Source organism: Penicillium cosmopolitanum (genome assembly GCF_028827165.1).
Source record: "Penicillium cosmopolitanum strain IBT 29677 chromosome Unknown utg000006l:49.0-5199605.0:1.0-5204138.0, whole genome shotgun sequence".
Taxonomy (NCBI): Eukaryota; Fungi; Ascomycota; class Eurotiomycetes; order Eurotiales; family Aspergillaceae; genus Penicillium; species Penicillium cosmopolitanum.
Window position 1 is genome coordinate 55,643 of NW_026622676.1, and position 25,409 is coordinate 81,051.

The window sequence follows — 25,409 nt, forward strand, 5'->3', positions numbered from 1 at the left end:
TGTGGTCATATTAGCCTCTTCATACATCTATCTCGGGGAGCTTCTTGACAGCGGGCGGCTTCTTACCTGCGATGAGATTGGTATGTGGTAGAATTTTAGATCCCCATACATTAACCGCTGTAGAATACGCCAGTATCGCCCAGTAGAAAAGCATTCCCTGCCATCGCAGTGGAACATATGTATCGAGATTGTTGAGGGTAATTAGCGCCTGCAGCTGGAGCCCAGCAGCGAAAGCGGCGGAAGCTGAAAGAACGAGCTGTCCACCGATGGAGACCCAGCCAGTGAACCAGGCCGCAGTTGATCGGTAGGAAGGTGGACTGAGACAATGCACCCAATGATATTGTCCTGAATGTATATCAGCAAAAAGACCGACAGCATTGGAGAATTTATCGGGAGGCACACCTCCAGCAGTGGGGAAGATTGAGGCAATTTCTCCAAGAGAAAGCACAATAAAAACCGTTCCAATCAAGGCAATAAGGCTGTGTAATAACGAAAAGGGCCTTTAGAAACCAAAGTGCAGATACTCGGAGTTTAGGGTTTTCTCACTAATTATAAAAGAGACAAGGGGCACCACCGTTAGTCAAGGCCGTGGCGACGACGGATGAAAGAGCCTCCCAGGTGGCCATCAATGATATCTGTAAGCATACAATGGACCATAGTGAGAACTCACGGCGGAGTTCTTGCACATGACCAAGTGCTGCCAACTGCTCCTCGTCGCTAATGGGCTTCTCCGGGTCTGAAGCGACCATCTTAGTGTCTGGATGTCGATCGGTATGGGGATCCATTTTGAAACTAGAAAGCTATGTAGGTGACTGGGCCCGATTATTCTTGCCCAGACCCTCGGAGTGGAATGGCTTCTCCGTAATATAAGGGTAGGAATATAGCCTCGGACAGGGCGGAAATTAAGATAATTCTATCAAAGGGGCATGGCGGGCATGAATCCGCACCTGGGCTGCATGCCGGCTTATCACGACCTTATCAGGACAAAGGGCGTGCAGGCCACTGCAGTGGCTACATTGATGGCCATGGGTCATCGGCATAAGCATCCCTGATATGCCATTTGCCTCCACGAAATGCGGGGGAGTTCCGTCCTTCCTAGATTCCATGATCGACCCGCCAGATACGAAGTCGCAACCAATGGGAATGATTGCTGAGACTGGGTTTTGAAATGCGGGGAGAGATAACAGTAGCAGCAGCGCGGCGATAGAGAGAAAAAAAGAAAAATACTGTACTATTCCAAGAATAGTGCTAGCTGCTTGTTTAGCATCGCATGGTGGCGGCTGATATTTTGTATCTAATTGATTGTCAGAGCAACCCTTCTACCCTCTCTGTTCTACCTTTGATATCTTCTATCTGGTCACTATATCCCACAGGCCTGCTGCCCCGTCAATCCGGGGATGCCTAAATGGGCAAAACTCGCGCCTCGCACTAAATGGAGACTAAAACGAACCAAGGAAGTCTGTCAAGTGGAGCTTGCGGAAGCTCGGAACCGTTGACGGAATGTCGTTGGGGATACTCCGTAGCAAGAAAGATCAAAGACGATAAAAGGTGGTAGGTGTCCTATCTAATTTGCTTCAAAAATAATTAAGATTAATTACATTACATTTTTTGTATGCTAGTACACATAATGGTGGCCCACCCCCTTGCCATTCTCTCTCCGGAGGAAACCAACGTGGCCCGTGACCTCGTCCGCGCTGCTCATCCCGACAACATTCTTATCGATTTCCGAGAGATCTTCCTGCAGGAACCCCCTAAGCCTCAATTGTTGGAGTTTCTTGCCCTTGAACATGCAGGTCGTCTCAGCCCAACCACTCCACGCCCACCGCGCCTGGCCTTATGCCAGTACGACGTCATCGGCGCTGATCGCATACCTGAGTATCAGGAGTCGGTGGTGGATCTCGTTGCTCACAAGCAGATCAAACATACTGTTGTGGGAAAGCAGCACCATGCGTCCCTCACCTTGTTCGTTTTAATCTTCATTTTACGCTTGGTTGTTTAGTTTCCTGTCAGCTAATTCAAACTCTTTGTAGGAGCGAATTCGACGTGCTCGTTGATCGGTGTATGAGCTCGCCTTTGTTCCAGGAAGCCATCGCTCAGTTCTCCCTACCCGATGGATTCGAGGTCGTCATTGAGCCCTGGCCATATGGAGGACTGGATAATACCGACGAGAACCGTCGCTTTTTCCAGGGACTATGCTTTGCCCAAGATAAGCGATCTGGCAACCCGGACTCCAACTTCTACTCCTTTCCTCTGCCTATTATCCCTGTGCTGGATGCACACACCCAACAGATCATCCGTGTTGACCGACCGGCCACTGGAGGAAAAGGAGATGGATTGTTAGAACAAACCTTCAAGCGTGATATCATTGGTCACTGCAAGCCTTCCGAATATGTGCCCGAGCTGCTTACTGAGGGTACTCGCGCGGACCTCAAGCCACTGAACGTCGTGCAACCTGAGGGTCCCTCCTTTCGCGTCACCAACGAGTCGCTGGTCGAATGGCAGAAGTGGCGGTTCCGCGTGGGCTTCAACCCACGTGAAGGTGCGACGATCCACGATCTGTGGTACGATGGCCGCAGCGTGATGCATCGGTTGGCCATCAGTGAAATGGTATGTTCCAATCTCTGGCCAGTGTCTGCCTCATTGCGCTTGCGTCGACACATATAGCCTCATACTTTCTTTATGTTCTTGGAGCTCACGCCCCCTTCCCTAACAGACTGTACCGTACGCCGATCCTCGTCCTCCGTTCCATCGAAAACAGGCCTTCGACTTCGGCGATGGCGGCGGTGGAAACATGGCCAACAATCTCTCTCTTGGGTGTGACTGCCTGGGTGTGATAAAATACTTTGATGCCGTGATCACAAAGCCAGATGGAACTGCTGAGAAGTTACCTAACGCAATTTGCCTTCACGAACAAGATAACGGAATCGCCTGGAAGCACTCCAACTGGCGTACCGGTCGGGCTGTGGTAACTCGTAACAGGGAGCTTGTCGTGCAGTTCATCATCACGCTCGCGAATTATGAGTATATCTTTGCCTACAAGTTTAACCAGTCAGGCGACATCACCGTGGAGGCCCGAGCGACCGGCATTTTAAATGTCGTCAACATCGATGCGGGCAAGGTCAGCGACTACGGCAACGTGGTCAGTGGAGGGGTTCTCGCCCAGAACCACCAACACATATTCTGTGTCCGCATGGACCCGGCTATCGACGGACAGAAGAATTCGGTGGTGGTGGAGGAGTCACATCCAGTCCCGATGAACGCCGTCACCAACCCCAATGGCAACTTCTATCAGATCACGAAAAATACAGTCGAGAGAGCATCCTGGATCGATGCGGCCCCGAAGTATAACAGGACAATCAAAATGATCAATCCACACAAGACTAACCCAATCAGTGGAAATCCTATTGGCTTCAAGTTCATCCCTCTCGCCACCCAGAACCTTTTGGCCGACCCAGAGTCCGTTCAAGCCCGCCGTGCTCAGTTCGCGCAGCATCATGTCTGGGTAACAAAGTATCAAGATAACGAGCTTTACGCGGGTGGCCGGTACACCCTACAAAGTCAATATGAGATTGATGGCGTTGCAGACGCCGTTCGCCGAGGTGACTCTGTGGCTGATACCGACGTTGTGGTCTGGAACTCGTTTGGCATCACCCACAATCCTCGCGTGGAAGACTGGCCCGTCATGTATGATCTCCTCCCCAACCTATTTGCAACCACATGCTTTCCTTTTACTAATAGCAGCAGGCCTGTTGAAACATTCCAGCTTATGATCCGCCCGGCGGACTTTTTCGTAGAGAATCCTTCCATCGACGTTCCCTCAAATAAGAACGTATCTTCGCGACTGGCAGACAAGGATTGCTGCCGTAAGTCTCATATCTAGACGGCAGCCTATGATCAAGGAAACGACTGTAATATACATGCATCTGTATTCGACTTCTACCGGAAGGGCTAGGGAAACTTTCAAATGTTGGAGTATAAACTTGACGCCTGCATTATCTGACTAGGCGTTGATGATCATTTTCATAAGCTTCGAGTTTAAAGCGATTTTTTACAATCATATCAGTTTTCTCTGTCCCGCACTCTTCCTGTAAGAAGGTAGAGTTGAAGGCGGCGCCGCCCTTCCTTCTCGCCGAACGCTTTGGCAGATCCTTTGACTTACAAGGTGGAGTAGTTCCGAAATACCGAGGATAACTCAAGTTTTAGTGTTGGCACCATCATGCTACTAGTCCACGGGGCCATGCCAACCATGGGACCCTAATTTAACGGTCTCCACCACAGGCTTCCGCTTATCTTCCACATTAATATCCTTTTTTCCGTCATTCCGAGAATCTAAATTCATCTCGCTTTCGTTCTTTCAACCATTCCCGCAGTTCATTAGGAAGTAGATGTGCGATGACCATGGATATCAGACCCGATGAGGATCTAGCCGCGTTGCGCCCGCGAAAACGGGCCAAATACACCCAAATAGCCTGGTAGGCCCCATTCCGAAGTTCCGTTCTCGAGGGATTTCTAACGTCTTGGGCCAAGCAATGAGTGTAAGCGGCGCAAGCTGAAATGCAGCGGCGGCTCTGTATGCATGCGATGTACACGCGATAATACTACCTGCATCTATATTTCGCAGCGTTCTACAGGACAACTTGAGGAGCCCGCGCCCAATGATGATTTGTATGGAAACCTCTCCCTATGACATCTTGCATAACCTTTTCTTTCTACTTGGTTATTTACTACTTGTTCTGGAGTGACTAATGGGTTCTTTTGCGTCTTTCAGGCCTAATCATGCGCGATTCCGGGCTGTCGATCGGGAACTCGACACGCTCCGTGAGGAAATGCGGACTCTTTCCGCTCGCTTGAAAGAAGTTGAAAGTGCTAATTATGTTGCCTCGTCAAGACCGACTGTTAGTGCCGCACCGAGTAGCTTACAGCGCATTTTGAACCCACCTAAATCGCCTTCCTATGTCGGGCCTACGAGTGCTGAGTTTGGTTTGGACCATCCAGATGACTCTTTGCTGTATGCACTTGATGATGGCGACAAGGTTCATGCACAAAGCTTCCAGGGGAATCCTGCTTCTCCAGTCGCCCAGAGCTTAGCGGGGTCGATGCCAACCGAGAAATCTACAAGCCAACATTCCTTGCAAGACTTGGGGTTGGAAGAAACATTGCGTCTTGTACAAGTCTACGAAGACACAGTCGGTATTATGTATCCCTGTGTCGATCTAGCTAGTCTGCGTACTTATGTCGTGGAATACTATCATTCGCAAACCTCGACTATTAACAAATCATCGGCACGGAGGCCATCAAGAACAGACGAAGATTGGTTTCATGCCCGCGACATTCAAGTGTTGAATATTCTCCTTGCTACTGCCCTGCTGGTAGAAAGCCATGGTCAGAGCGAGCGAGCAGCTCAACTGGCTGATAGTGTGGAAGATCGTTTTGCGAGTCGACTCAAAGTTGCGCAGGTGGATATGAAAGAGTGCCTAATATTGACATTACTGGCGAGTCAAAGATTCCAACTTCATATCATTGCACAGTTGGTCGACTAACTATCACAGTCAGTATTTCATTCCTATCGCGACGACGAGGTCATCGCGTGGCGGCTTACAGGTATGGCGGCTCGAGGCAGTATGGAACTTGGTCTTCATCGACAAGAGACATGGAAAAAGACCGGTGGCGTATTTCCAGGCGCTTTAGAATGGATATGGGCCAGTCGACTGTTCTGGTGTATCTATGTACTCGATCGCAAGTGGTCATTTGGCACAGGTCTGCCATTTGCCATTCAAGATTCCGACATGGATACCAACCTTCCGGAACCTGGCCATTCCACACCGTACTTGACATGTCTGATCTCCTATGCCCGGTTGGGTACTAAAATATGGGGCCTGATAGTGGGCTGGTCGAATCGATCACGCGAAGCGACTTCGGAGGGTTGCTCGTTTCTCGATGCTCAAGTGCAGCAGTGGGTCCATTCTATTCCACGCGAACTACGCTTCGACCCTAGTTGGCGTTCACCTGCTGGGCCCGAACATACGGATCGTACCAGAATGCTCCAGGTGCTACTAGCTTTACAGGCCAACCAACTACGTATTCTTGTCTATCGACAAAATCTACTCAGTGGCGATCGGATTTTAGACGACATACCCGGCGCTTTGATAGCCGTGGAAACAGCAAAGAGCACGATTCATATGCTAGACTATTACAGTCGTGTTTCAAATGTTTATTTTCGGCGCCCGGAGCCCTTCAACTATTTCTTAATCTCGGCTCTCGCGGCTTTGTTCCTTGCGGTTTTGCATGCGCCGGCTCGTTTCAGCCAACTATGTCGGCCCGAGTTCTACACCGCAGTCGGTATGGTGCGCCGCTCGGCGACCCGGGCGAGAACTTCTCGGAGGCTGCAGAAAATGATCCGCAGCCTCAAACGCATTCAACTTAGTGTGCCATGGCAGGCTCAACGGGCGAGCCAGCACACTGTTGACTCCCGTGGCGCCTCTAGTGCGACCATTCACTCCCTCGGCACCCCGTGGAAAGAAAAACCATTTCCTTTTCGCAATCCATTCGACTTAGACTCAGCGTCATTGACAAAAGATTCTCCATCGTCTAAGATTGCATCTGACTTATATCAGACGCCTGGGATTCCCACCCCCAAGGTTCTTCGGCAAGCTTTTGGCCATTATCTCCTAATGCAGCCCCCGAAGTGGAATCAAATGGATGCGAGGATCTTAGCAGCTTCTTTGAAATAGCCGGCGGGTTCTGTTTTGAGCCTCGACCCGATATCGCTAACGAGGCGGAAATGGGAATGTCTCAGGGTGGTTCCGGAAGTGCCCCGAATCCCCTAGATGTGTTTCAGGCAGAGGATGAGGCGTTAACACGGGTGATGGCTGGCTTGCTATGACAACGCTAATGATATTTCTTTCGATTCTACGGTCGATCTTTACGGATGGAAATCATTCGATTTCGGCTAATAGCACCATGACTCTGTGAATTTTACTGGTGCTTTTCCTTGGATTCATCTGCCTATTAGCCGACTGAAGAAAATCCCCCGCAGTCTGAGAGCTCTTTCTCTGGTTAGTCTTTCTGCACCCCGTCGTGGTGGCGCCAGCATTATACTTGAACCAATTCCCACCAGTCAGAGCAAGGTTACAGTTTAGTTTCATACTAAGACAGCCACCCCTGGCCCGCTCCCTCCCAGAGAAATCCCGCCCCGCTCGCAAATTTGCCCAAGTTCTCTATACTAAAAGCCAATCGACGGACCTTTCCGTTAAGGTCATTCACCCGTGCTCCTTTTTAGATCTGGACTGGTTTCCACGAATGGCTTATCCACTATGCTGCGTATATAACTCATAAATAGCGATCCCAAACTATGAACTGCTTTTAGAATCGTCTGCATTCACTTCCATGATCCCATCCAACACAATGATGTTTCGTGTATTATCCATCTCTGCGGCTCTCTTTGGAAGCTTAGTGCATGGATATGCGAACCCTGGCAGCTGCTCCGGGTCTTGCAATGTTCATGACCCATCCTTGATACAAAGATCTTCTGATGGTACTTACTTCCGGTTTTCCACTGGAAATAAAATCTCTTATGCGAGTGCATCATCCATCAAGGGGCCTTGGACTGCGATTGGCTCCGTGGTACCTGCTGGGTCTTCCATTGATCTCGATGGAAACGATGACCTATGGGTGAGCGACAGTAATCTACCGCAATAATCAGAGCGATCTGCTGATTATCTCTTACCTAGGCCCCTGATGCCCAGCTCGTAAATGGCGTCTATTACGTGTACTACGCAGTTTCAACTTTTGGATCCCAAAATTCTGCAATCGGTCTTGCTACGTCCGATACTATGAATCTAAACTCTTGGACAGACAAAGGCACCACAGGAATTTCCTCTTCATCTTCCAAGGCTTATAATGCCATTGATCCGAATCTGATAAATGTGGATGGCACTTATTATATGAACTTTGGGTCTTTTTGGCATGACCTCTACCAAGCACCCATGAATTCCGCGGCAACCAAGGTCGCATCCTCGTCCTACAATATCGCTTACGATTCATCTGGAACCCACGCTCAAGAGGGTGCTTACATGTATAAGTACGGCAGTTACTACTACTTGTTCTACTCCTCTGGGATTTGCTGCGGGTATGATACCTCCCGTCCGGCGAGTGGAGCCGAATATAAGATCAAGGTCTGCCGATCGACTTCTGCGACTGGTAACTTTGTAAGCTACAACCTCTTGGGCCTTGCAAACTCCTGAACTAACATCCATATCATCTCTATAGGTCGATAAGTCTGGCACCGCGTGCACCAGTGGAGGGGGCACAGTGGTTTTGGAGAGCCATGGCACAGTATATGGACCCGGTGGACAGTAAGTTATATTGGATTTCCTATTTTCTCTCCCGACCACGTGGTAGGCAATACTACTATTCCGTCGCAATGTCTAATCATCAGCAGGGGAGTCTTTACTGATTCAAGCCTCGGTCCGGTGTTATACTACCACTATGTCGATACTACCGTGGGTTATGCTGATAGTCAAAAGTTGTTTGGCTGGAACACAATCGACTTTTCATCTGGCTGGCCGGTGGTTTAAATAAGAATGACGACAGAAGACACCTTGAATGTACCCGCTCTCCACCTTGAGACTATCAATGAGGAGTAGAAATAGTTGCCTTCGTCTATGTTTTCTAACATGAACCTTGGAACGAATATATCATCAACATTAAGTAGTCTATCAACAGTATGACAATATGTTCTCTATGAAGAGTGACATTCATTCTCTTCAATATTTATGCTTTTCCACTACTCCCGACGATGTCCATCCAACGCTGCATCTCTTCGTTCAGTGCCCGGATTCCCATCTCCATCAACTCTGTTAAAGGGCAAGTGGCGTTCTTCTGCAGATTTTCATGCCAGGGGTCCAGCACGAGTTTATTGACGTTGACTTTGGTCACCCCCGCCTTGATGCATTCTTTCGTTAACTCGGGTGAAAAATCATTGGTTCCATGCAGGACCAATCGAACACGACCGTTCATTGAGTGAAATATTTTATTAAGTCTAGAGTGAGTAGAGTTTTGTTAGCGAGTTGGTTATCTTAATTTGCCCTCCGTTTGGTGGAAATTTACCGGTCCATGTCCAGCTTAGGACCTTCCAGGGGGTAATCTCCATGCACATTACCAACTCCAGGGGCAAGGAAATCAACACCAGCTGTGATGAATTCCTCCACGTCCTCTGGGTTGGTCAATATTCCTATGATTGCTATCAGACTGGGCCCATACCCCTGAAATTCCTCCTGAAATGCTTACCCTCTAAATCTCCCGTGTCTATGATACCATCCTCCCCACCTTCGATGCGTCCGGTCTCTGCCTCGACTGATATACCACGCGCATGGCAGTAATCGCGTAGTACGCGGGTCTTTTGCAAGTTCTCCTCTTTCTCGTAATGACTCATGTCTACCATGATTGAATCGAAGGGCAGGTTGTCGGCGACATGTTTAATTTGTTCATAATCTTGTGCGTGGTCAAGGTGCACAGAGATGGGGACAGTGGCACTCTTCGCGGCGGCCGCTGCAGCAAAGACCAGCGATGGTGTTTGCAGTAATGATGATGGAAAGAGTTGAATAATCAAAGGCGACCGGCGTTGCTCGGCGGCCTTCACCATGGCTGTGATGTGTTCGATGTTATATCTGAAGGAGGTTGTCAATGCCTATCATGGTGATTCTCTCAATCTTGAATCTCAATGCTCAACTCACACAATTGCCGCCAACACTCCATATTGGCCCTTCTCTGCGTCTTCTAGGATCTGACGAGTCCTGTTGGTTTCTGTCGTCATGACTGTGATGCAATTGAATCCTCTTCCACCAAGCCAAGCGGTGATCAGGTCTTTTTGAACTGAGCGAGTTTATGTATAGTGATGCCCCCGTAGTTGTTCCCCCACGAATGACGTCTCTGGGGAATCAACCTCGCGACGGAGTTCCCCCCCCCCCACCCCCCAACCCCCCTCGTGTCGAGGCAGACAGCACGACCAAAAAGGAAAATGTGGAGATGTGGAGGCTGGTGGAGGTTGATGGAAGTCACGGGCCAATCATATCAGGTGACAGGCAGGTGACTCGGTCCTCCCCGGCAACTTCATCCTTCTCTTCTTCCTCCCCGGTCATTCGATACTTCGACTCTAACCACTTCTCGACTCTCCTGCACACCTCGTCCCGATCTTGTTTTCCTCTTTCACCATGACCCTCGAGTCGAAGAGTACCCGTTTTATTATGATTCTGCGCCATGGCTAGGATCGCGTCGCGGCAGAAGCGTAAATCCCGTGGTCGCGGCTTGAGAGCCACTACTGGCTGGTACGTGCTTTTTTTTTGCTTTGCCCCCCTCCCCCGGATTTTCTTATTTTTGGGCTTGGGCTTTGCAGATAGACTACAGAGTAACTAGAACGAGTCTAATCCATCGAGATAGTGTCATTTGCAAGCGCTGCCACGTGAAATGTGACGAGGTAGGCCACTCTTTTGCTTCCCTTCCGGGCGCTCTTATCGCGCAGCCATCAATAGACCTCCCTCTCATTTCACTCTAATCCACCCAGATTCGACCTCAATGTGGACCCTGCGCCAAAGGTCAACGTCCCTGTGTCTACACCTCCCATGATGCCTCAATCGGCGGCAACTCTCTGCGTCAAAGTCCGATCCCCGACATGCAGACACCCGCGGGCCAGAGAGAGATCGAGTCGAATCAAATTCACGAATCGCTGCAGGTCCTCGTTGATGCATGTCACCAGGAAGAGCCCATTCATTTAGATTCAGTCCAGTCTTACTCAACACCAGCTACAACAGCCGAGTCAGATTCCGTCACAAACGCCTCGGCCACTCTCACAACGCCCGGGCAAACCTATGGATTCGTCCCCTCTCCAGGAACAGATACGTCGGTTGCGTCGACCAGGGTTGCACCACTCAGTTGGTTTGAGTTGCTTGCCACCGATGCTGCTAATGCAGACGACCGATTTTTGCTCTCGCCTCCCCAGCAATTTCCCCGGTCGCGCGCCGGCGAGCCGGTCGAAGACCCCCAGAATAGCTCCAATTTAAGACCGCGGACTTTGCGAGAGCGTGAAAGCTTCTATGCCGCGGCCTTTGCTCGAAACCCGGAAATCGAGCAACGCCTTGCCTCGCAAACTCCCGATGGGGCCTCCGCCGTATCGGACGACCCCTTGTCATGGAGCACGCACGCCCCGATACAATTGTCTGACTTGGAACATGTTCTTTTTACACACTTCGTGCGTCTCTCCAGCCAATGGTTGGATCTTTACGACCCTATTAAGCATTTCTCAACCGTTGTGCCACACCTTGCCCTGAGAAATGTCGGGCTGATGCGTGCACTCCTGGCTCTTTCGGCACGCCACCTCTCTCTGCATTCCGATGAAAATCAAAACGGGCATGAGTCTATTCATGCAGAAGTTCCCTTCTCAGAGGAGACCGCAAGCCCAGACAGAATCGACAGGAACTTGGCTGTGCAATATTACTATGAAACCCTTCATTACCTGAATCGAGCCATGCAACACCCATCGTATGCTCGCAGCCTTGAAGTGATCGCAACTTCTCTGCTCATCAGTACCTATGAAATGATTGACGGGTCCAATCAGGACTGGGAGCGACACCTTAAAGGCGTCTTCTGGATCCAACGCTTTCAGGACAACGATGGGGAATCTGGTGGCCTGAGACAAGCAGTTTGGTGGGCTTGGATACGGCAAGATGTGTGGGTAGCGATGAGAGAGCGGCGTCGAGTTTTTAGTTTCTGGCAACCAAAGAAGCCCCTGTCCTTGTTGACTGCCTCGGAGTTAGCAACACGTGCAACATATCTCCTAGCACAGTGTGTCAACTATACATCAAGAGAAGAGCAAGAAACATCGGACCTCTCCCGACGTCTTGAACGTGGCAGTGAACTTCTGTTCCTGCTGCAGGAATGGTTTGATCACCTCCCGCCGGAATACAACTCTCTACCTCTCTCTTCCGACATTCACACCTTCCCACCAGTCTGGGTAAATCCATCTGCCTACGCTGCGGCGTTGCAAGTGCACAGCCTTGCCCGTATTCTTGTGGTCCTTCACCGGCCGTCCACTGGGGGTATGGAGGATTACCGTGCGGCGCAAAATCTGTTAAGTCTGTCTGTGAATACCATCTGCGGTATTGCAAGGACCATCGATGAACAGGACCATGCGGCTAGCCTAGTTTCTATACACTGCTTGTTTGGAGGTAAGTCTCTTTCGGATCACACGATCAGGATCACCGGATTAATGGCTCTTTAGCTGGAATGTGTGTCTATACCCCTCATGAGCGCATAGCCTTGTTAGAGCTCCTGGAGTCTTGTCAGCGGCGGGTCCAGTGGCCTTTGATTTCACTCCGAAAGGAGCTTGAGCTCGAATATGCCAAAGACGCCCTCCCAAGTTTCTCAACTTGAGAACCCATTTAGATATATATGGCTTCAACTCATACCAGAGTGTGTATTATATACTCCTTCGTCAGCGACATGTCGCCATTTAGAAAGCACGACAAACAACTCAAAAGAGTTGGCCTCTAGAACATTACAAGCTACGAGTACTCTACAATTCCAGCTTTAACTCGCCTATTGAAGTAGTTACTACGTCGTACGTGTACCACATGGAATTTTCCCAAGAATGACAAAAAGGAAAACGAACTTGGGCACCAGTCTACCAATATGACCCTTATGCAAATAATACAATCGTCATTGATTCATAAACTTCAACTTGAAGTTGTCATAACTAGTTCGCTGCATTGTAATACCTACTGGTAGTAAATATAGTATAACATGTCCGGCATTTGCCAGTGAAACCTATTTTCGACTTCCAATGTTACTATTCTTCAATCACAGATTGTGTGCGACGGCGGAACCAAACATGCAGGCCTGCGAAAGTAACAATTCCTACAGCCAACATCGCAGAAATAACTGAAAATCCCATAATGTATTTGGGCTTGTCAGAGTCCGGGAACAGGTACTAGAGGTAGTCATCGTTAGCTTCATACATGTCACATGGTGGAAAATTGCAGGTTCTTACCGATCCATAGATCTGGGCCAGGTTACCCAGTGCATTGACTAGAGCCAGACTCACACCTCGTGCTTGAGGGTGCATGCTGGCGAATGCAGATGAGGCGTACGCCAGCGTACCACCATTGGTTGCCCATAGACCAGCAGCCATTAAAACAAGTAAGACGTATCGAGCAGTGAAGTTGTACACCACACATACAATGATAGAACATACTAGCGAGAAGGCTAGCCAGCAGGCAATAACAAGGCCTCGCCAAGCTGGGATCTTGTCGCTGAAGTAGGCGGTAACGGCAGTACAGACGAAGGCCACGCCATATATTGGGACCGTGAGAAGATTGACGCGGTAGGTAGATGCACCTTCGAATAATCCCTGGACCAAAGTCGGGTAAAAGTAGGTGAGAGTGCTCGAGCCAACGATGACCTAGTAAACATAACCTTGTGTCAGAATGACCCGGAGTCATTGGCTTTTGAAGATAATTGAGATTCTTACCATGTATCCAATCACAAAGGCCCAAGTTCGTAAATCCTTTACTGCGATTTTGATAGCCTCCAAATCGCCCATTTTTCTCCCCATCCGCGGTGACAGCAGTCACGTTCTCACTGGCCAATCGAGCGACCGCGATATGCTTTTCACGCTCAGACAGTCGTCGTGACGTTGCTGGGAAGTCGGGGAGAATGAACAGGGAGATGATGGCGAATCCGATGGTAGCAGCTCCCTCAACGATGAACAGCCATCGCCATCCTCGAATCCCGTGGACACCCTCCAGGTTATCAACGATACCAGCTGCGATAAGTCCTCCGAAGGCACCTGATAGAATTGCCGCAGAGATATAAACTCCAAATCGCTTGGACTGTTCTGTGCGCTTATACCATGATGATAGTACGAGCAAGACACCAGGCGCAAATCCAGCTTCAACACAACCGATTATGACTCGAAGAATGACGAGATGCTTGTAGCTCTTAATGACTGCCATCACGCAAGTCAAAGTCCCCCAGAGAATCATGATTCCTGGCAAGAAAAGGGAGGGTCGAGTTCGGCCGAGGATTAGACTAGTAAACAGATCAGGTCAGCCCATATAGTGACCATTCGTGGATTTCTGGACAACGTACTTGCTAGGCACTTCAAATACCACGTAACCCACGAAGAAAACAACCAAGGCAATCGAGTACTGATCTGAAGTTAAGTTCAGGTCCGTCCCCATACCGGAAATCTTTGCATTTCCGATGCTGTAAGTGAGGTTTAAGTCAGTCCATTGATCTATGAAGGTTGAACTGATAGCAGCATACTTTGTACGGTCCATATATGAGAGCAGATACATGATCCATATCGTCGGCAGCAGAGTCATGTCAATCTTTCTCACCAACGCCTTCTCTTCTTCGGGGGTGAAAGAGGGTTCTTCATCGATATCAGCATGTTCAATCTTCTCGGAAGATATTTCCATCTTGGCTAAGTCCCCAGCAGTGCTTAAAGACATGATGGGCTCTAAAGGCAATGTCACAAAAAAAGCGATGGAGTGATAGAGATGACAGGGGGCTAAGGAGACGATTCGTCTGCGAATGTGGAATATATATGCTTCTCAGCCACTAGTAGGAACAATATAGTCCTCTACCCGTATGGGCTGTAGGCTATGACGGTAGGGGTCAGCATCCCATCATCCCATACGGTCGTGCTAGACCGGAATCCGGAAGTTGGCCTGGGGTTGAGTGTCCACTTTGGCCCGCCTCCGCAAAGCCAGAACGGCTCCGCCAAACCCAATCGCCAATACTGCCGGTGGCCGGCTTCCGAGTGACTCGTCGCGAGGCAGATTGTAGTCTTGGGGTACCGAACCCACGAGGTCAGATCGACACGAGGTATGTAGCACTTGCACCGAAGATTTCAAGTGGATGAGCTTTTTATGGGGTGGCTGAAGAAGCAGTCCGGAGTAGACCCGGAGGTCATTCGCTTCGCCAACTTTGCTCAACAATTGAGGATCATTCTTTCAAGAGATGGCGTGGGCTGACCCCTTAACAAGGAAGCAAGGGGGATCTGGAATTCTATCTGTGCTTGATCGGCGGGTTGGTTACTGCCTTTGATCTCTCCTCCATATTCTACCATTGAATCCAACAGCCATTCCCATCGGCGGCATACAGTTTGTTTGTTTCTATGAACGAATCATTATTGAACTTCCGGTCGAAATTCAACCTGGCTAGCATTCACCAGGCTTGTTCGTTCCAGTTTGGGAAGAACAAGGAAGGACAAGACTGCGCGGTGTTGATGCGCTGACGATCTTCTGTGCGACCACCTCTGTTTTTAGTTCACTTGAGTTCAATATTTCTTTTCGAACAGCTCCCCTTGATATTCGAGATGGCGGTCTTGTACAGAAAATGCATTTATCTGGCTCTGCGTTCATTTGAAGGCCCGGTACGCCATACAGACTATACATACATACGAGTAGTGCTCGCGTGGCAAATTCAGCCCCACACTGGCCGATCGCGCAGGCTGAATGCTGATGCTGATGGTAAATGGGGGACCTGCCTCGTGTCGAGGATGCACATCCCCGCATTTTGGTCGTCCCAATCCCGAGAAATGACAGCATTGAAGGAGGGGTGGGTAGATATGATTTTATGTGCAGCCAGAGTGATGGTAACTATTAAAGGCAGTCAGGGCCACCGAGGGAATTTTCACGTCATTCACGTTAAACGAACGTATAGGAGCAAGCAGCCTTCAACAACTTCAATTTCTCCCGAAAACCTGCCTCGAAAATCAGCATCATGCCTCCTGCTGCCACTGATAGCGCCGCCGCTCCTGTCTTGAGCACAATGCCGGCCGATGATTTTAGCTGGCAGATCACTCTTGGTAAGAAGGTCGTCGCTATCACCGGTGCCAACCGTGGAATTGGTCTTGGAATCGCAGAGGTTTGCCTGGCAAACTCGGCCAATCTGGTCTACTCGCTCGACCTAATGGAGCCCGGCGAGGAATTTGCCGCCCTGAAGAAGCGTTACCCCAACTTCCACTTCATTCAAACAGACGTGACTTCGGAGGATAGTGTTGAGAAGGCCATCAGCCAGGTCGTCGAGCAGTCCGGCCGTATTGACGGTCTTGTTGCCAATGCTGGCATGACCAAGCACCAGCCAGCACTCGATTTTGACCGACCTGAATTGGAGAAATTGTTCAACCTCAATGTAAGGCCATGGGTTCCGTCTCGTGGTGTTGCTTCCTCGCGGTATTCCTTACTTACACAGTGCTAGGTCTTCGGCGCCTACTTCTGCGCCCAGGTTGCTGCTCGCAAGTTCATCGAGCTTGGTATCAAGGGCTCCATCGTGATGACCTCGAGCATGACCTCTTACCGACCAAACCGAGTAAGCCAGTCATTCAAATCGTTGACAAAGAGGAATTAAAGTCCAAATCAAAGTCCACTGACTCATTCATCATCTAGGCTGCTCCTTCTGCTCCATACGGTGCCACCAAGGCTGCCGGTAAGTTACCAAAGCAAAAACTTGCAACATGTTCATTAATCTAATTCCATTCTTCTTGATAGTTCGCAACATGTGCCACACTCTCGCCATGGAATGGAGCAAGCACGGTATTCGCGTCAACAGCATCTCCCCTGGTTTCGTGCGGACGGCAATGACTTACTACGTGGAGAAGTCCCCCGATTGGGATCTAAAGATGCAATACTACGGCGGCATGCCTCGTCTGGCGGATCCTCGTGAGCTGGGAGGTGCCTACGTGTATCTCCTGAGCGACGCCAGTTCCTATACAACCGGTATCGACATTCCAATTGCGGGTATTGTCGGGGCTTGGTAAAAACTGCATGTAAGGATTAACGAGTCTCATTCACGGCGTTTTCCAAGGTTGGTTTTATTTATCATCATGCACATAGAAGGGAAAAGGCATTTGACATTTATGTATCCCGGGTTGGGATCTTCAAGTTCTGGCATTATATTTAACTCTAAAGTAAAGCAAAAACCTTAGATGTAAGTAAACTCTCCGCGGGCGAGAGAATCGGCTCCGCCCGCCAACTCGGCCGATTGCGCCCAACCCCGAGTCCCGCTCAACATCTACCATCACCCATCACCAACTGCGACAAGTTATGCCTGCAAGCGATCAACTCTTCTCTCCCTCAATGCAACTAGTATACTATACCAAACACTATGGCGAAACCTGCTTCTGATACCAACGCGGCCACGGCCACGGCCCCCGTGAAGTACAATGTCGGCTGGCGCAGAGTTGTTCGCAATTTTAGTCCCTCGTATGATACACATTATGCTAACTCTCCTCTCTTCGGAATATTTCGCTAATATGAAGTAGGTGGTTTGCTGTCACAATGGGCACCGGTATTGTGTCGGTACTACTCAACTCGGTGCCATTTCACACGAGGGTCTTGTACTATCTTTCCATCGTCTTTTACATCCTCAATGCCGGCATCTTTGTATTGGCATTAGCCACCTCTATTCTGCGATACACTTTGTATCCAGAGATCTGGCCAGTGATGATTCAAGATCCTACAAACTCTCTATTTCTGGCGACGGTCCCCATGGGCTTCGCGACACTGATCGAGATGTGGGTCTCCATCTGTGTGCCCCAATGGGGGGGGACTGGGCCGTGTCTGTTGCATGGGCGTTGTGGATGGTGGACGTCGTGGCCGCGGCCTCGGTAACTCTCTCACTATCATTCATTCTGTCAGTGTCTAGTACATCTCAAAATGATGATAATCGCCCGCTAATATTCATGAAAATAGGATTTCTCAGCGTCACATAACCTCATTGGACCGCATCACTGCACTTCAGTTGTTGCCCATTGCCGCGACAATCGTCGCTGCCGGTGCAGGTTCTAAAGTCGCTGATATTCTTCCTAACCAACAACATGCATTAGGCACTCTACTTGCTTCCTTTGTACTCTGGGGAATGGGGACCCCACTCGCCATCGTTGTGTTGGTCATCTACTATCAGCGGCTGGCGGTCCACAAGCTTCCCCCGCGAGAAATGATCGTGAGCTGCTTCCTACCTTTGGGACCGCTCGGATTCGGTGGCTTTGGGTAAGCATTGCTTTATGTTTTCCCCTGGCCAGTTCGTTGCTCACCAGTCGCAGCATTCTTTATATTGGGAAAGTCGCGCGAAAGCTGCTCGAGGGCTCCGATATTTTAGATCCCATCGCAGGTCCTATGGCTTATGTCCTTGGTGTATTCATATCCTTGATAATGTGGAGCTTCGGCTTGATCTGGCTAGTCTTTGCGCTCGCCACTGTTGTGTACAGCTCTCCTTTTCCATTTAACATGGGCTGGTGGGGCTTTACATTCCCCTTGGGGTTTATGCGGCCAATTCAATAGAACTTGGGATCGAATTAGACCTTATGTTCTTCAAGGTTTTTGGAACGGTATGTTCTTACTTTGTGTTTGTTCGAAGCTGCGTACGGGTTACTAACAAATTCCCGGCGGTTTAAGATCGTAAGTGCTGCTGTACTATTGCTATGGGCTCTTGTTGGGTCTCACACAGCAATGGGGGCCTGGCGAGGAAACTTGTTCTACGCGCCCTGTCTTCAAAACCTGACTTTTAGAGAGGAGGGGCGGGATCACGACGAAGATCCCGATCGAGCTTAATGAGAACACTAGTCATAAGCCTAAACATATAAATGTTTCAATCACTTCATTTATTTAAGCGCTCATGCCGTCAGCGTCCTGCAGAATTTCTTCGGTTGGGTTTATTTCTGGGATCTCCAGCCAACCCGAGGTCGAAACGCCTCATCCGTAATTTCAGGGCAAGTTGTGCCGACTGATCTCAGAAAAAGCCATTGGTTACATCTGAGGCGAATCCTGCCAGCCCCATTTCCAAGTGACCGTCAGATCAGGGTCACATGCACGGTCATCCTCGTATTTGGCCCAGCCGTGTTGTTGGAGTCTCGCTCCAGTGGGAAAGCCTTTTCTTCTTCAGCTATCTCAGGCCTTTGGTTTTGAAGAACTCCCCGAGTCATTCTATATGGTGAGAATGGTAAGGATATTTATTTTGTGTATGAATAGAGGAACATCGTTGACAACCTTTTTCCAGGACTCCGCAGAGCACGAGTTCCCGTTCCTTCAGGAAGTCTTCACTCCTCGGGATCCCCACAAGATCGAGTATGATCGATTCCTTTTACAGCGGCTCGTTCGCATGCATCATCAACTGATAACACTTGCTTAGTTTTGTGTTCGTCCACGGTCTCAACCCTCGAGGCCGTAATGATCACCCTTTTGAAACATGGACTCACGCAAATGGCGTATTCTGGCCAACAGAATTCCTGGCAGAAGATATCCCATACGCCCGGGTCTTTGTGTATGGCTACAACTCCAACATCACGCACCCTCAAACCATGTCCACTGCAAGTATTAAGGATCACGCCAACACTTTGTTAAATTTGCTGGACATGGAGAGAAGCCCTCAATTTGTGAGACCCCCTTCCCCTTTTCTCCATTGCATGATACGACCATCTTAACTCACCCCTCTTTGCGTGGAATAGCAATCTTCACAACCTAGGATCATCTTCATCGGCCACAGTCTAGGGGGGCTTGGTGATTAAGCAGGTGAGTTTGTCCCAAGTAGCAAAGGATACAGTGAGCTAACATGCTACGTGCACTGTAGGCTCTGTTAAATGCCAAGGAAGACCCCAAATACAACTCCATTCGCAACGCTACATCCGGCCTCGTTTTCTTTGGCACTCCTCATCGTGGCGCGAAAGCAGTGGAGCTAGGGAAGATTGCCGCCCGAATTGCCAAATTTGTTTCTAAAGGTAATGCCAGTAATGATCTGCTCGACTGTCTTGAACATAACTCTCTCTTCACTCGGCAGATGAGTGATCGCTTTCGCCATCAGCTGGAAGATTATCGCGTGATCAGTTTTATAGAAGGAAAGGAAGTACAGCTTGGAGGAATGGGCCCAGCCTCTCTGAGTCACGTAAGTGAGGTCCAGAATCGTTGAGCTTATAGCGACTAATCAGTTCCAGCTTGTCGTTGACGAGGAATCCGCGGTATTGGGATTATCAGGCCTGCGTGAAACCCAACTCAAACTCGATGCGGATCACTCGCAAATGTGCAAAGTCGGTGCTCGTGGGCCAATGTACCGTCTTATCAAAGGAAATATCAAGCAACTTGTCGACCAGGCGCTGTTAACTGAACAAGGCTTCATCCCGCAGCCAACGCCTGCTTCTTCAGTTGGTCCAACTCCGCCGCCGGTGCCACCGCGCATGCATTCTAATAGCAGCAATCCATACCAACCACCAGGACGCGCCGCCGCGCCAACGCAAATAATATTCGGGGCCATCTACACCGCTAGCGATAACGATCCCCGCGCAATCCAATGTGCTGAGCTGAAAAACAAAGGCAATTGGGACCACGCTCGGGATGTCGAGTACGATATCTTCCAGGAGCATCTGCGAGCTCTTGGTCCAGATCACCACAGCACACTATCTGCCGGTTATAACCTAGCAGAGATAGAATTAGAAGGCAGTTTCCTTGACAAAGCAACAGAGTGGTGCCAATGGGTGTCCGATGGTACTCAGCGAGTGTTTGGAACAAGACATGTACTCTCGATGAAGACAGAAAGCCTCATGGCGGAAATTATGTGCCAGCGAGGACAGTACCAGGAGGCTGAATCTATGTGTGCTAATGTCCTCGCTCGCCAACAGATGAATATTGGCGAGGATCATCTAGATACCTTGGCTACGCGAAGGCGCCTGGCTATGGCCTATAATGCTCTCAGCAGGAGAGAAAACGCTATTGCGACCGCAGAGAAACTCGCCGACAGCTATAAGCGCTTGCTTGGAGACAACCATGTCCTCGTTTTTGTAGCTGCTCTCGACATGCTAGAATATGTCATCTACAACCACGGTGATAACAACGGGGTAAACATAATGTTATACCGACCCGATGTCAAACGAGCATTTGAAATTATCCCAACTGTTCATGAAGAACTTCTTGCAGGGCTCGGTCACATACATCCACTCACCATCCGAGCCCTCTGTCTACATGGCCGAGTCCTTATCTGCGCGCAGGAGAATATGGAAGCGTCCGAAACTCTTCGACGAGCACTTGCGATTTCAGAAGAAGCTCTCGGGCCAGAGCACCCACTAACCATGGATATCGTTGGAAACATCGGTGTGATGTATGCGCTGCAAGCTCCTCAGTATTATGTTGGATCCAGTCCTCCATCCGAGGCCCTTCCATGGTTGAATCGGTATGTGGAGTGGGTCGAGCGGCGGCGAGGCATTCAGAATCCGGAGACCCTCGCGACTTTGGAGATGTTGGCCAACCTTCATTTTGTTGCGAAGGAGTACGAGCCTGCCCAGGAATACTTTGAGCGGGCCATGGTCTCCTGCCGAGGCAATAACCCGGCGGCAGAGAAACGCATTGATAACCTGTTACAACTTTGTCGCGCAAATACTATGTGGACCACTGGGAATCGACGCTCGGGCATAGAGGGGATCCTGTCGGCTTTCCAGCGGCAACGATTCTAGACATTGCGCCAGATTCTCCAGAAGAATATGTTACTACTATCTATATTCTGGGAAGGGAAGGAGTATTATGATCTTTGGAACTTCAAGGTCTTTGCAATTAAATTCGTCTGCCATAGCTACATATCCCATTGGGGTATCGGTATCGTATCTTTACTCGCGCTGAGAATCGTCCGTATGCAAATCTCTAGTTAGAGAACTTCTCGGGTACGTGCTTGCTGTAGAAGGAAGGTGATCAGCCGTATTCTCCAATCTATATTTGAATGAGAAAACTTACCCCGTAGCCTTCTCGAATTGTTCACGGGCACCATCGGTGATCTTCTCGTTGGTGCTGCGCATCTTCGCGGGGTCAACCTTGCCGCCGCCAAACTTGCGCTCGGCAGAGTCGAGGGCTAAGTCAGATGTTAGGTTTATTTACGCATAATCTTTTTGGTTGATCCGAGGATCGTGTAATAAAGATAGAAGAGTAGCTTACCCTTGTCCAAGTAGTCCTCCTGGCCAGCAGAGCCACTAGAGCCGGAGTTGGACTCCTTGTTGCTGCTTCCACCACCGAGCTTGGAAGCGAGACCGGAAAGCTTATCCATGATGATGGGGTAGTAGAGGTATATGAATATGAGGTAAAGAAAGTTGGAGGTGAGGGTGGAAGGTTGAGGGGAAAGATGGTTAATTTGGGAAGAGGGGTAAACTCCTTTATAAGAGAATAGCAGGACGACTCGGAAGTACGAGTAATGTACTGGGACTGGTACGGAGTATACTCGTAGGGTACGAGATCGTGGAAAGCCAAAAAGGGGGTCCACACCTCATCGAGCATCGTCATGGAATACGCTCGAATCAAAGGCAGTGAGTGAAAAGAGTCTAGTCCACACTGTGTACGGAGGAATCTGGACGAGATCCAGTGGCGTTCAGCCAGTGAGGAGGCGATACCCCCTGGGATCTGAGGTCATCGGATGAAATCTGATCTCATATCTTTCTATTCCCATCAAAGCTCCCAAGAGGACGATCCACAATGATGAATGGTTGGAAATTGCATGAGCAAATGCAAGACAAGATTGGCGGTTGGCGGCGTCGCCGCCATTGGGTGATGTCATCCCATTCCCCACATGTCAGGTGATCAATGGTCACATGCTATTAGCCACCGCAGCCACCATAGCCACGATTACTAATATGGTCACTGCCACACACACACACACGCACAGCCACCACTGCCACACCACAACACGCCGAGACTCCCCGAGGCTTCTCTCTCTCTTCTCCTCCACCACTTCTACTCAAGGTTGATAACCTCACTTTGTCCTTTTCTCCCTTTTTTTCTTCTCTAATATACATTCTTGTTACTCTCCTGATTTCCCACACCAAGTACAAAATACAAAATACAATCCACAGCGCAAACCCGCCTGGGTTCCCCATTCATGTTTTTCTTCTCTCCTCATCGGCCCAACTCCGAGCCCACTCATCGTCCACTTGAATCTTCTCCGGGACTGGCTCGCCCTGCACCTCTGACTCTCACATTCTCACATTATGGTATGATCCCAATCTTAGTTTCAATAATGCTGTTGTCATCTATACGAGCACATGTCTTCGTACGTCTGAATCTCTGTGATCCTCGAATACATAGTATATTACATTTAATGGAATCTCCTCATTTCATCTAGTTTATTCCCGTATTTCTTCACCGGTTGACCCTGGGAACCCGAGGCATCTCACCCTTTTCACCCTTCCATCCTTTCACCCCCGGGTCCCGCTTCCCCGCGTTCGGGCTCACCGGGGAAAAGACACCGCGAAGACCGAACTGCTACTTCCTTCCCCCCAACATGTCTCCCTCACAAATCCCTTCAATCCCCACCACCATGTTCGGAACCAATCGTAGACCCTAGTTCTTTCGATCAGCTTTCTTCATTCCTGCTCGAGACTCTCAACTGCTTGGCAGACTGTCGGAGTTTCCGCCGAGTCACTCAAGCTAGCCAGACACCTACCGAATTGCCTATAAAGGGGGGCCAAAGCGTGAGAAAAGAAAAAAAAAAGATCGAGAGCCTCAGCCTCAACCAAAATCGGAGAGTATCCTAGTGCTGAGCTCCACGCGATGGCCAAATCCAGAGATGAGCAGATCGAGCATCGCGAGAGCGAACAAAAGGGTCTCAACATTGAACAAGATGCTCTGTACCAGGCCTATGCCTCCAAAAGCCCGGAATGGCATCACAAGATGACTCGTACCTTGTTACGCAAGGTCGACATGCACCTTCTGCCCTTCTTGATTCTGATGTATCTCCTTAACTTCCTGGATCGCAAGTAAGGAACACTCGAGCGAACAATTTCTCATACATGCCGACGTTGCTGATACCTCGCTGCAGTAACTTGTCCCAAGCCCGTCTGGGCTCCCTTGAGAAAGATCTTGGGATGGAAGGCACTGACTATAATCTGGCTACGAGCATTTTGTTTGTTGGTTATTTACTCATGCAGTTGCCATCCAACCTGCTCCTTACTCGCATCCGTCCCTCGCGATTTCTCGGGGCGGCCATGACCATTTGGTACCTTCGTTCTATCAAATAAACAACCCATTTCGAGCTTTTACTGACCTATGTATTACCTAGGGGTGTCATATCCGCATGCCAGGCGGCCTGTCAGTCCTTCACCGGACTGGTTGTTTCGAGGTTTTTCCTAGGTTTTGTCGAAGCGCCCTTCTTCCCAGGTGCAGTTATGTTGATGTATGTATACTCTCCTTTCACTGAATTGTAAATTTCTCCAACTGATATCGTCAAGGTCGAGTTGGTACACAAGAAAAGAGGTAAGAACTCTATATTTTCCCTACGCGGATTGTACCTCATTCCAACACCCCTCAGCTGAGCCACCGCATTGCTTGGTTCTATGCCGGTAGCTCATTAGCCAATGCCTTTGGTGGTTTGATTGGGGCCGGTGTCCTTGGAAACTTGGATGGTAGCCACGGAATCACCGGATGGAGATGGCTCTTTATCATAGAGGGGTCGATTACCGTAGGTGTATCTATTCTCGCCGGGTATGTTCCAGTCAACTGTGGTCAAATTAGTCGCTTTCTAACTATTTCAGCATCTTTCTTCCCAACTACCCTGCGACAACCTCTTGGCTAGATGAGCAGGAACAAGCATATGCGCAATGGCGTCTCATCGATGATGCTGGAGAGGCTGATGATGCGAAATCAGCCAGCATCAAGGAAGCTCTAGCCCTTGTGTTTGCCGACAAGCGCATTTATCTTTTTATCCTTCTTCAGCACGCATCGCTTCTATCGCAGAATTTCCAATACTTCTTCCCCACCATTGTGCAGACCCTGGGGTACAGCAACATTGAAACCCTCTTGATCACTGCACCGGTGTGGATTGCTACATTCCTTGTATCCCTGTTAGCCACTTGGTCCTCTGGTCGCACAGACGATCGCAGTCTGCACATCATCGGCCTGATGCTCATTAGTGTTGTGGGTGGCATTATCTGCACTGTGACAACTAATACTGGGGCCAAGTTTTTTGCCATGTTCCTGTACGTTCCATGTCTGCAACCCTATAACTACCGCCGCTAACCCTAGTGTTTTATTTCCAGGATGCCAATGGGCGCGGTGTCAGCATACCAGATTATTCTAGCCTGGGTGGCTAACTCCTTCCCTCGGCCATTGGTGAAACGATCTGCCGCAATTGCGTTGGCCAACATGATCGGTAACACAGCTTCGATCTACGGCAGTTATATGTGGCCATCCTCTTCTGGTCCACGGTACATTCCCGGCGGCAGCGCTACTGCAGCGATCGCTCTGTTGGTTGCAATCATAGCCTTTGTGATCCGCACGGTTCATGCGAAAATGAATCGACAGTTGGAAGAGGCTGAGAGCTCCGAGGATATTCCCTCGGATTCAAACAATTCCGAGGCGAGTGCGGTCGGATTCCGTTATATTCTATAA

The 25,409-nt window shown here is 49.6% G+C and overlaps 12 protein-coding genes across 12 annotated transcripts; 8 read left to right on the forward strand and 4 right to left on the reverse strand.

The window, feature by feature from the left end:
* Window positions 1-19: 19 nt before the first annotated feature.
* N7509_004523 (uncharacterized protein) lies at window positions 20-785 on the reverse strand (the record flags this gene model as incomplete). Its single annotated transcript, XM_056629160.1, has 2 exons — window positions 20-345; window positions 671-785. 2 exons carry the CDS (start codon window positions 783-785, stop codon window positions 20-22), a joined length of 441 nt encoding a protein of 146 aa, XP_056488462.1.
* An 842-nt stretch (window positions 786-1,627) lies between these two features.
* N7509_004524 (putative copper amine oxidase) lies at window positions 1,628-3,880 on the forward strand (the record flags this gene model as incomplete). Its single annotated transcript, XM_056629161.1, has 3 exons — window positions 1,628-1,962; window positions 2,031-2,607; window positions 2,714-3,880. The coding sequence occupies 3 exons, from the start codon at window positions 1,628-1,630 to the stop codon at window positions 3,878-3,880; spliced, it is 2,079 nt and encodes a 692-aa protein (XP_056488463.1).
* An 865-nt stretch (window positions 3,881-4,745) lies between these two features.
* On the forward strand, window positions 4,746-6,883 carry N7509_004525 (transcription factor domain-containing protein; the record flags this gene model as incomplete). The annotated part of the gene is made up of 3 exons (XM_056629162.1): window positions 4,746-5,496; window positions 5,554-6,483; window positions 6,615-6,883. The coding sequence occupies 3 exons, from the start codon at window positions 4,746-4,748 to the stop codon at window positions 6,881-6,883; spliced, it is 1,950 nt and encodes a 649-aa protein (XP_056488464.1).
* Window positions 6,884-7,404: 521 nt separating this feature from the next.
* Window positions 7,405-8,576, forward strand: abnA (putative extracellular endo-1,5-alpha-L-arabinase; the record flags this gene model as incomplete). The annotated part of the gene is made up of 4 exons (XM_056629163.1): window positions 7,405-7,671; window positions 7,731-8,207; window positions 8,269-8,354; window positions 8,441-8,576. 4 exons carry the CDS (start codon window positions 7,405-7,407, stop codon window positions 8,574-8,576), a joined length of 966 nt encoding a protein of 321 aa, XP_056488465.1.
* Window positions 8,577-8,772: 196 nt separating this feature from the next.
* On the reverse strand, window positions 8,773-9,814 carry N7509_004527 (class II fructose-bisphosphate aldolase; the record flags this gene model as incomplete). Its single annotated transcript, XM_056629164.1, has 4 exons — window positions 8,773-9,040; window positions 9,109-9,232; window positions 9,289-9,668; window positions 9,735-9,814. The coding sequence occupies 4 exons, from the start codon at window positions 9,812-9,814 to the stop codon at window positions 8,773-8,775; spliced, it is 852 nt and encodes a 283-aa protein (XP_056488466.1).
* An 855-nt stretch (window positions 9,815-10,669) lies between these two features.
* On the forward strand, window positions 10,670-12,274 carry N7509_004528 (Zn(II)2Cys6 transcription factor; the record flags this gene model as incomplete). Its single annotated transcript, XM_056629165.1, has 1 exon — window positions 10,670-12,274. The coding sequence occupies one exon, from the start codon at window positions 10,670-10,672 to the stop codon at window positions 12,272-12,274; it is 1,605 nt and encodes a 534-aa protein (XP_056488467.1).
* A 567-nt stretch (window positions 12,275-12,841) lies between these two features.
* On the reverse strand, window positions 12,842-14,507 carry N7509_004529 (major facilitator superfamily domain-containing protein; the record flags this gene model as incomplete). Its single annotated transcript, XM_056629166.1, has 6 exons — window positions 12,842-12,982; window positions 13,043-13,453; window positions 13,523-13,563; window positions 13,634-14,082; window positions 14,143-14,259; window positions 14,320-14,507. 6 exons carry the CDS (start codon window positions 14,505-14,507, stop codon window positions 12,842-12,844), a joined length of 1,347 nt encoding a protein of 448 aa, XP_056488468.1.
* A 1,276-nt stretch (window positions 14,508-15,783) lies between these two features.
* N7509_004530 (uncharacterized protein) lies at window positions 15,784-16,819 on the forward strand (the record flags this gene model as incomplete). The annotated part of the gene is made up of 4 exons (XM_056629167.1): window positions 15,784-16,194; window positions 16,261-16,371; window positions 16,449-16,488; window positions 16,551-16,819. 4 exons carry the CDS (start codon window positions 15,784-15,786, stop codon window positions 16,817-16,819), a joined length of 831 nt encoding a protein of 276 aa, XP_056488469.1.
* Window positions 16,820-17,166: 347 nt separating this feature from the next.
* On the forward strand, window positions 17,167-18,341 carry N7509_004531 (uncharacterized protein; the record flags this gene model as incomplete). The annotated part of the gene is made up of 4 exons (XM_056629168.1): window positions 17,167-17,264; window positions 17,324-17,575; window positions 17,754-18,050; window positions 18,104-18,341. 4 exons carry the CDS (start codon window positions 17,167-17,169, stop codon window positions 18,339-18,341), a joined length of 885 nt encoding a protein of 294 aa, XP_056488470.1.
* A 646-nt stretch (window positions 18,342-18,987) lies between these two features.
* On the forward strand, window positions 18,988-21,496 carry N7509_004532 (LipA and NB-ARC domain protein; the record flags this gene model as incomplete). The annotated part of the gene is made up of 5 exons (XM_056629169.1): window positions 18,988-18,999; window positions 19,057-19,124; window positions 19,189-19,432; window positions 19,627-19,938; window positions 19,988-21,496. The coding sequence occupies 5 exons, from the start codon at window positions 18,988-18,990 to the stop codon at window positions 21,494-21,496; spliced, it is 2,145 nt and encodes a 714-aa protein (XP_056488471.1).
* Window positions 21,497-21,680: 184 nt separating this feature from the next.
* N7509_004533 (uncharacterized protein) lies at window positions 21,681-22,077 on the reverse strand (the record flags this gene model as incomplete). The annotated part of the gene is made up of 3 exons (XM_056629170.1): window positions 21,681-21,711; window positions 21,771-21,885; window positions 21,969-22,077. 3 exons carry the CDS (start codon window positions 22,075-22,077, stop codon window positions 21,681-21,683), a joined length of 255 nt encoding a protein of 84 aa, XP_056488472.1.
* Window positions 22,078-23,573: 1,496 nt separating this feature from the next.
* N7509_004534 (putative MFS transporter) lies at window positions 23,574-25,409 on the forward strand (the record flags this gene model as incomplete). The annotated part of the gene is made up of 7 exons (XM_056629171.1): window positions 23,574-23,779; window positions 23,842-24,018; window positions 24,082-24,195; window positions 24,251-24,275; window positions 24,331-24,503; window positions 24,554-24,997; window positions 25,058-25,409. 7 exons carry the CDS (start codon window positions 23,574-23,576, stop codon window positions 25,407-25,409), a joined length of 1,491 nt encoding a protein of 496 aa, XP_056488473.1.